Here is a 9942-nt window from a genome sequence, read left to right on the forward strand (position 1 = left end):
AGTTGGTTCTAAATTAAGCATTTGTACGATAGAAGCCAGAATCTGAAGTACAATTCTACCATTTCTAGGTTTGCCTCGAAAAAGCAAGGCAATGTGACAACTGTATGATGTGCATATTGTTTGAGACAAAAAAAAGCTGCAGATGCTGAAATCCAAGGTAGACAAACAGGAGACTGGAAGAACACAGCAAGCCAGGCAGCATCTGGAGGAAAGGAGCAGTCAATGTTTCGGGTATTTTATATCACATCTGTTATTTTTTACATATTGAGCTTTGAAAAAAAGCAGTTTCATCTGAACCAATACCTTACCAAGTCCAAGATGGCTGAAACCTATTCGGCATCAGACACTTAGGCCAAGGCTTTCCCATTTGAAAATTATGTAGATGGTGAAAAGTAAGTTTCATGACCCCAATTGCTGCCATGGCCCAAGGTAAGTTATCTTACAAAGTCAGTGCTTTTCAACTCATTAATTATGCAACTGAGATTTTGGGCATGTTAATAAGCAAATCACATGGTAAACAAGGTGGATGTGCTTGTCAGGATCTTCCAGATTCCAAAGCTTCAGTGCCATATTTAAAACCCTGATGGACACCACTTCAAATGCTGCAAGCCAGGAGCTGCCTCACACACTTGGTGCTCCCTGCTAAATTCTCAATGCATGTTGCAGAAGAAAACTAAGCTCACTTTAGATTCCTGGAGAAAAGTCACGAGGCACTGCTGAAAAGGGTGATGGAGAGAAATTTAGTCCTCTTCCCAGCTGACATGTCCAGTGTCAGTGCAGCACCGCTGCTAAGTGGTTAGCGTTGCTGCCTCACTGAGCCAGGGACTCAGGTTTGATTCCGTCCTTGGGTGACACTCTATGTGGAGTTTGCACATTCTCACTGTGACTGCATAGGTTCCCTCTGAGCGCTCTGGTTTCTTCCCACAGTCGAAAGATGTGTCGGTTAGGTGAATTGGTCATGGGAAATACAGGGATATGGTAGGGGGTGAGTCTGGATGGGCTGCTCTTTGGAGGGTTGATGTGGACTCAATGGGCCGAATGACCTGTTTCTACAGTGTAGGGATTCTGTCTTGCCCCTCACAGTGCCGCAGTCTAAAGACTGAGAAAAGCTGCACAAAGTGCTGCTTCTCTTAGAATCCTCCACAACAGAACAGGCCTTTGGCCTATCAAGTCTGTACAAAAATGCACTAAATCTACATTAGTCCCAGTGTGGACATCAAATAAAAATCAAAGTATCTTTTAAGGGTTGTAAGATTACCTGCTTTATTTCTCCCCTCACCCCTGAAGTCATTTGATACAAACTTTAGTGAATACACTGGAATTGGAATTTCACCTGCTGGACTGAGGCAGGTTGAAGTCAGGTGATGTTACTGAGGTAGAAATATTCAATTGTAGTGATGGCACAAATGTGTGCCATTACTTGAGCATCAGAGATGTACACACCATGCAGACTCACATTGGCATATGTAGAGAAAGTTGTGTTCCTCTTGCTTATTGAATAGTCAATAACATTGTATTCCAACATTTGCTGTTTTTCTGTAAACAACAAGTAAACACAAACATACCAAAGAAAGAAGGACAATGCCACCTACCTTAGTTGTAATCATTTTGTTTACAACATCTCGAGCATGTACTTCTATTGTACAAATAGTCATGATCTTTTGCCTTTCTCCCACCGTTAAGTTGCCGATCAATAATGTGATAAGTGAATTCAGTTGACTGATCTTAAAGAAAAAATAGAAAAAAACTTTACATGTGTCAAGCATATTGGTGAGTAAACAGAAAATCAGACACTCGATGTGGTTTTGTGAAAGGGAAATTATGTATGTCTAATATATTAGAGTTTTTTGAGGAAATACAAACAAGGTGAATAGAAGGAAGCTGTTGATGGGATGTATTTGTTTTCCAGAAGGCATTTGACAGGGTGCCATATCAGGAATTACTGTATAAAATAACAGCTCATGGTGTAGGTGATAACATGTTAGAATGCACAGAAAATTAGTTACCCAACAGCTAACAGAGTGGACATAAATAGACTTATTCATATTGGCAAGTGTAACAAGCAGAATGTTGGAGAAATCAACACTAGGCCACAACTATTTAAATTTAGATCAATGACTAGAAAGAAGGGACCGAATGTATGGCAGTTAAAACTGCTTAATCAGAGAGATCAATAGGAGAGTAACCAGAGAAGTAAACACTGATTTTCTTAAGAAAAGTCATATTAGACATGAAACATTAATTCCGTTTCACTCTCTGCAGATGCTGCCAGACTTGCTGAGCTTCTCTGGAATTTTGTGTTTGTTTGAGATTTTCAGCATCTGCGGTATTCTGCAGTAATCTCTACATTTTATATAGAGGGAAGAGTAAGGTGTAAAGAAGGCATAAGCAGTCCATAAAGAGCTTTGATTGGTTAAGTGGCTGGACAAAACATTTGGCAGATTTCCCTTTCACAAAACAACATTGACTGCCTGATTACATTAAGATTTTCTACAGGCCCTGCTATAAACTCCTTATTACAAAAGAACAAAAGAGAAGTACAGCACAGGAACAGGCCCTTCAGCACTCCAAGCCTGTGGTGATCATGATGCTGTAACTAAACTAAAAAACAAACCTTCTGCCCTTAATCAGTCCGTATCCCTCTATTCCCTCCCTATTCATGTAGCCATTCAGATACCTCTTAAATGTTGCCAATGTGCCTGCTTCCACTACCTCCTCTGGCAGCGCATTCCAGGCTCCTACCACTCTCTGCGTGAAAAACTTTCCTCGCACATCTCCCTTAAACTTTTGCCCTCTCACCGTGAACCTGTGCCCCCTTGTAATTGAAACTTCAACCCCAGGAAAAAGCCTCTGAATATCCACCCTATCTATGCCTCTCATAATTTTGTTGATCTCTCTTAGGTCTCCTCTCAGCTGTCATCTTTCCAGTGAAAACAATCCTAGTCTTTTTAACCTTTCCTCATAGCCAATGCCCTCGAGACCAGGCAACATCCTGGTGAACCTTCTCTGCACCCTCTCCAAAATTTCCACATTCTTCTGGTAACGTGGTGACCAAAACTGCACAAAATACCCCAAATGCAGCCTAACAAGGGTTTAATATAGCTGGAACATGATTTGCCAACTCTTATATTCCATGCCCAACTGATGAAGGCAAGCATGCTATATTCCTTCTTAATCACCTTGGCCACCAATGTTGTCACTATTAGGGAACTGTGGACCTGTATGCCCAGATCCATCTGTATTTTAATGTTCCTAACGGTTCTGCTATTTACAGTACAATTCACACCTAAATTTGATCCTCCAAAATGCATCACTTCACATTTGTTTAGATTAAACTCCATCTGTCACTCCTGTGCCCAAGTCGCCAATCTATCTATATCCTGTTGTATCCTTTCATCATCGTTAGCACTATCAGCAAGATCACCAAACTTCATGTCATCTGCAAACTTACTGATCAGACCATCCACATTTTCCTCCAGATCATTTATATATACTACAAACAACAGAGGACCCAAGACCAATCCCTGTGGAACCCCACTAGTCACCAGTCTCCATTCTGAAAAACACCCAATCACTGCTACTCTCTGTCTTCTATGACCAAACCATTTTGTATCCATCTAGCCAACCCACCCCTAATCCCATGTCATTTTTGTTTTTGTACCAATCTGCCATGTAGGAATTTATCAAATGCCTTGCTAAATTCTATATAAACTATATCCACAGACCTTCCTTCATCAATTATCTTTGTCACCTCTTCAAAAAAATTCAATCAGGTTGGTGAGACAAGACCTCCCCCATTAAAAACCATGCTGCCTGTCACTAACTAGTCAATTTTCTTCCAAATGTGCATATATCTTGTCCCTAAGTATCTTCTCCATGAGCTTCCCCACCACAGATCTCAGGCTCACCGGCCTATAATTTCCTAAATTATCCCTGCTTCCTTTCTTAAACAAGGGAACAACATTGGCTCATCTCCAGTCCTCTAGAACCTCGCCTGTGGTCAAAGAGGATGTGAAGATATCTGCCAATTCTCTTGCTACTTCTTCCCTTGCCTCTCGCAGAAACCTGGGATAGATTCCATCTGGGGAATTGTCTACCTTAATGTAAATTAGGATACCCAAAACTTCCTCCTTCAATAATATTGACATTCTCTAGAGTACTCATACACTCATCCCTGACCTCAACATCAGTCATGTCCTTCTCCTTGGTGAATATCAGTACGAATTAAGGATCTCTGGAACTTCCTGTAGCTCCATTCAAAACTTCCCTCCTTTGTCCTTGAGTGGGCCTACTCCTTCCCTTGCTACCCGCTTTCTTCTAATATATGCATAAAAAGCCTTGGGATTCTCCTTGACCCTGTTTGCTAAAGACATTTCATGGTCCCCTTTAGCGTTCCTAATTCCGAGTTTAAGTTCCTTCCTAATTTCTCTATACTTCTCAAGGGCCTTGTCAGTTTGTAGCTGCCTAGATTTTATGCTTCCTTTTTCCTTTTGACTAAGCTTACAATTTCCCTTGTCAATCTTGGTTCCTGAATCCTGCCATTTCTATCCTTCAGTTTTGCAGGGACTAGCATGTCCTGCACCTTAATCAACTCATCTTTAAAAGCCTCCCACATGCCAGACATAGATTTGCCCTCAAACAACTGCTCCCAATCCATATTCCCCAGTTCCTACCTAATTTGGATGTATTTGGCCCTTGCCCAATTAAGCACTCTCACTGGAACGCCACTCTTGTCCTTGTCAATGACTACTCGAAATCTTATGGCATTATGGTCACTAAGCCCAAAATGCTCTCCTACTGAAGCATTGATCACCTGTCCTTAACATATTTTAGCATTTTGCCGAAACAGATGTTCATCGACCAACCTCTAGTTTCCTGACTTTTGTGTCCTGACCTCCACTCTGTTGTATATCTGTCGTCTTTCAGTCGGGGAGCACTTCCGGATTTAGCAGATACACTATAATGTAGGTGAAATAACTGCATAGAGGCCGGTATCCCATCACCAACTCACCCTTTATTTAAATCTCCACAGCACATGGGTTCTCAGAGCCAGTCCCTAGAATGAGGAGACGTTCCAAATTTCCTATTCATCTTCTTTTTGTTGCTTTGGTGTATTTGGTTGCTAAAATAGCTGCACAGAGACTGGTATTCTGTCACCAAGTCACCCTTTCTTTACATGAGCACAGTACATGAGCTCTGACCAGCCAACTCAGAGCCAATCCCTAGAAAGAGGCTTTGAATATGCTGTTTATATCTGTCAGCCAGGGCTCTGTGATTAGCCCAGATTAACAGGGATCTTATAGTCAATAAGATCCACCTGGCCCTCATTCCAATCACTACATCCCAACAATCCCTAAGTCTACAGATGTAGGCCTGTTCTTTCCCTTGTAGCTTCTCTTGGGTTGTTTTCATCCCAAGTCCAGTTCCTCTGACTCTGACTCTGACACAGGCAGCGTGTTCCAGAACATAGTCCATCTCTTGTGCCAGGAGCATCTCAGGAGAGTTTCCTCCTCTTCTTCAGGCGGTAATGGTATCAAGGGTGCATCCACCTCAGACTCTGAGGTTCCTGACAGCCTTTCTGGCTGTTCTGAGGAGCTGTTTTGCTCCTGCTCCATTTGTGAGGTATCAGCTTTCCGGTGATCCACAATGTTTGTTCAGGACTGCCTCACCTACCCAAACGTTGTATGTCACATGACCTGACCTCACATCAACTTTACCTTGTACACATTCAGTGCCATTTCTGTGGTTTTGATGTCAAACCTCGTCCATTGAAGTAAACTGTCTCTCTTGCTTAGAGGAGACATGTGGCCAACATTAGCCATCCTGCTGCCATTTTCACCCTCCATCCCAGGTCTAGGAATATCATGTTTAACCTGGTGCAGAGTCTTCTCCACATCAGCAACTCTGCTGGAGTATCCCTGTAGTTGCGTGAGGGGTGGTCCTATAGTCGAACAGGAACCAGGACAATGTGATACCAAGTGAAGCTGTAGGCTGTTTCTTTAAGCCTGACTTCAATGTTTGGACTGCTCTTTCCACCAGACCATTAGGCAGTGGATGGTATGGAGCTGTCCAAACATGCCAAATGCCATTCAACTTTAGGAAATACTTGAAATCCCTAATGCTAAATCATGTTCCATTGTCCATGGCCAGTACTTCCAGGAGTCTGTATATCACGAACAATGCTCGCAGCTTTTCAATCGTCATCCCTGAGTTTGCCAAATGAGCTTTATGCATGTCTAACCATTTTGAACGGGCATCCACAATGACCAAGAACATCGAGCCCGTGAAAAGACAGACATAATCAACATGTAACCAAGTCCGGTGTTTACCCAGCCATTCCCACAAATGTGGGGGCTTCTGCCAGCGTAATTTTTGTCCTTGTTGGCACTTTAGGTTACTACACCAGCAATGCAGCTATGTCAGCGTCCAATCCTGGCCAACAGGCATAATTTCTTGCTTACATTTTCATTTTGGAAATCCCTGGCTGACCCTGCTGGAGTTCAGTCACTATATGGCGATGACCTTTACTCGGGACAATTACTTTTGTTCCCCATAGTAATACGCCATCCTCTACAGTGATCTAGTCTCACCGGCTCCAGAAAAGTTTCAGTCCTGGTTGTGAGGGCCCAATTACTTTCCCCATCACCACCAGTTGTTTTAGTTTTGCCAGGACAGGATCTTTTTGCGTCCACAGTCGGGTATTGTCAGCAGTGACTGGAAGGGTATCGAGAAAGTTTAAAACCAGAATTGACTGTTCCAGGGGAGACACCACAGGTGATGTATCTGCCAGCGGGAGGCAGCTCAAGGCATGTGCATTTGCCACTTGGCCTCCCGGACGGTGTTTCAACTTGTACGTACTGAGAACAAGGGTCCACCACTGAATTTGAACAGAAGCTATGGGCATCATGGCCATATCTTCTTTAAGTAGCCCTAGCAGGGATTAGTAGTATATTTCTATTACAAATTTATGTTCCTAAAGGTATTGGTGGAACTTTCCCACACCAAAGATGACCGCCAGACCTTCCTTTTCTATCTGGGAGTATTGCGTTTGACATCAGCCAAAGTCCAGGAACCATATGCTATACGGCGGTCCTCTCCTTTGGGCGCCTGGTGAGCCAGCACTACCCCAATGTCGTATGGGGAGGCATTGCATGTCAGCTCCACCACTTGCTGGGGATCGTAGTGGGACAACACCTGAGATGATGGTAGCTGCTTTTTCACTTCCCTAAATGCTGCCTCTTGGTTATGTGACCATTTCCAAGGCTGACGCTTTTTCAATAGCAGGTGTAAGGGTGCCAAGATGGAGGCCAGGTTACGTGTGAATTTCCAGTAATAACTCACCAACCCTAAGAAAGACCTAAGCTCCGGTACAAGACATGAGAGCTGGGGCACTTTTGCCCTCACTTTATCTGCCGATGGGTGTAACTGATTCTGTAGCCCAAATAGGTCACTTGGAACACTAGGTGCCGAGAACACACATCTTTACCCACTAAGGTATGTACCTGCCTGAGAAAATTGTTTCAGTACTTTGTCCAAATTCTCCAAGTACTCTTTATTAGTCTTCCCGGTTATTAGCATATCATTAGCAAATGGCAACCTGGAGTAGACCTTGTAAAATGTTCTCCATCATCTGCTGGAAAAAGGAACAGGTTGATGATAAACCAGATGGCAGTCTTCTATATTGGTACAAACCCTTATGGGTATTAATTGTGGCACACCTCTGGGATTCCTCATTTAGCCGCAATTGGAGGTAGGCATGGCTCATGTCCAGCTTCGTGAAGAACAGCACCACCACACTTGCTACGCCACCAGTTTTGTGTACAAGTTCTCTGTATGAGAGATTGGGTAATTATCCAGCTGCAAGAGGTGGTTTACCATTTGTTTAAAATCCTCACAAAGGCAAACTGACTTCACACAAAAGGCTTCACAATTGGAACAGCCAGTGCTGCCTATTCTACAAACTGTACTGGTTTGACGATTCCTTCGCTTTCCAGCCTCCTGATTTCTGCTTTATTGTTCACATGCAAGGCAAATGGCACTGGGCGGGACTTGCAGAATTGTGGAATTGCTTCCTGGTCAACATGAAGATGGCCTTGGCTTCTTTGATAGTCTCTAGACCTTCCTGAAAAACTTCTGGGTATTTAACTAAAACTTTACTCAGGCGGCCATTTCCTAATCGAAAAATGTTGCGCCAATGAAGGTGAATCTTTCTCAACCAATTCTGCCCCATCAAGCTTGGGCCCAAACCTTTTACAGCAATCAGTGGTAACTGCACCAACTGTTTCTCATAGGAGACCAGAACCAAGATCGTACCCTTAATCTGTAATAGTTCCCCAGTGCAGGTTTTCAGACTGGCTGAGGTCTTGCTCAGAGCCAGTCTCTAGAATGAGGAGACTCTGAATCATCTGTTTTATTTATTTTTTTCTTTTTTTTACAGCAGCAAGATGTGATGGTAATTTCTCACAGTGTTTGTAGACACAGGAGCAGTTTGCTTTTTGAATAACTGCACAGAAGCCAGTTTCCCATCACCAAATCACCGTTTAGTTACATGTGTGCAGTACATGGGCTCTGACCTGCCAGTTCAGAGACAGTCCCTAGAAAGAGGAGACTCTCTGAATCTCCTGTATTTTTTTTTCTCTGATTTTTGTTTTTATTTTTCTCTTTTACTTCTTTTTTTCCATGTTGTGTGTGTAAATGCAGAGACTCAGTGAAGACACCATTGTACAAATAATCTTATCCAATACTTCCATCACTGGGAAAAACAAAGTGGCCGAGGAACCAGTAAAAAGCAAAGCCCAATAAGGACAGTGCTTACGTGAAAAATCTCCTATTTATATCTGTCAGCCAGGGTTCGCTGATTGGCCCAGTTAACAACCCGTCAATAAGATCCACCTGGCCCTCATTCCAGTCCAGCAAGGAAATGAGAACTTGTCCAATTCGGCAGGAATGTTATTTAAATGACGCAAGACTGCAGAACTCAGTGATATCAATACATCTGACAGTTTTGCCATTTGAAAATAAAAAAAGTTAGTATACCAGCACAGCAAGGGAATAAGAAGGCAAATTAAAATTTTCTTTATTGTCCTGAAGCAATAAAGAACTAATAGAGACAAAATATTGCTATTTCAAACAACTTTTCCTGAACATGCAGCTGTTCATCTTCCATTAGATAAACTGAAGGAATTATTGATCCCCTGCAATATTTCAGCAAATATTACTCCCACTAACAAAGAAAAACAATACCATATTTGTATTCAATCTCTGAACTGAAAGACAATTAACAATGCGACCGGTTCATAAATAATACTGAAGAAAACCTCAAATTTAGCAGACCTGCTTTTTCAGGTAGTCTTTCATAGCATTTTCATATCCTTCTTCTAGTTTTGCAAATGTACCGCTAACTTCTCCATTCCAAACAATCTGTGTACCAGTCAGAGCAACCTAAAATAAATTTTGCAACAATGTGAACATTACATAACTGTATATGCATCGACATAAGCAATCATCTATAAACAACAAAGTTACAGGGAATTAACAGGTGAGATTTCTGCGAGGTCAGAATGGGCTTTGCGAGAAGTGCAAATTAGTCAAGTGTATTTGCCAGTCTTACTTTGGAATCTTTGCATTTGATCAGCTTTTACTTTCCAACAGATGATGCTCTCACTACTAGCTGGTAGGAGCTTCATGAATAATATGTATATTCCGGTTCTAAAATGCAGTTAGGATTGCAATTATTATGTAATTTTAACCAAATCAAGAAAACCTCTGCCATTGGTGAGCCCATAAAATTAAAGTTTGTGGGATTGGTTTCAGAAATAGCAGCTGCAGTATCTGAAGCTGTTAGGAGCACAAGAAACTTGTGCACATAAATTATTCTGTTAAATCTACAATGTATCCAAAAGAACTGAGAATGCTGTAAATCAGGAACAAAAACAAAGTTGC

The 9942-nt window shown here is 42.2% G+C and overlaps 1 protein-coding gene across 1 annotated transcript in view; it reads right to left on the reverse strand.

Annotated features, from left to right (window-relative positions):
* Positions 1–9942, reverse strand: part of LOC109928243 (dynein axonemal heavy chain 17-like) — a 334316-nt gene that overhangs the window by 231918 nt on the left and 92456 nt on the right. Inside the window, exons 16-17 of the mRNA XM_048610756.1 lie at positions 9334–9441; positions 1593–1724 (exon numbers count right to left, since the gene is read on the reverse strand). Of these exons, the coding sequence (XP_048466713.1) occupies positions 1593–1724; positions 9334–9441 (240 nt within the window). The remainder of the gene's footprint in view (positions 1–1592; positions 1725–9333; positions 9442–9942) is intronic.

The sequence above is a fragment of the Rhincodon typus genome, chromosome 23, assembly GCF_021869965.1.
Source record: "Rhincodon typus isolate 14 chromosome 23, sRhiTyp1.1, whole genome shotgun sequence".
Classification (NCBI taxonomy): domain Eukaryota; kingdom Metazoa; phylum Chordata; class Chondrichthyes; order Orectolobiformes; family Rhincodontidae; genus Rhincodon; species Rhincodon typus.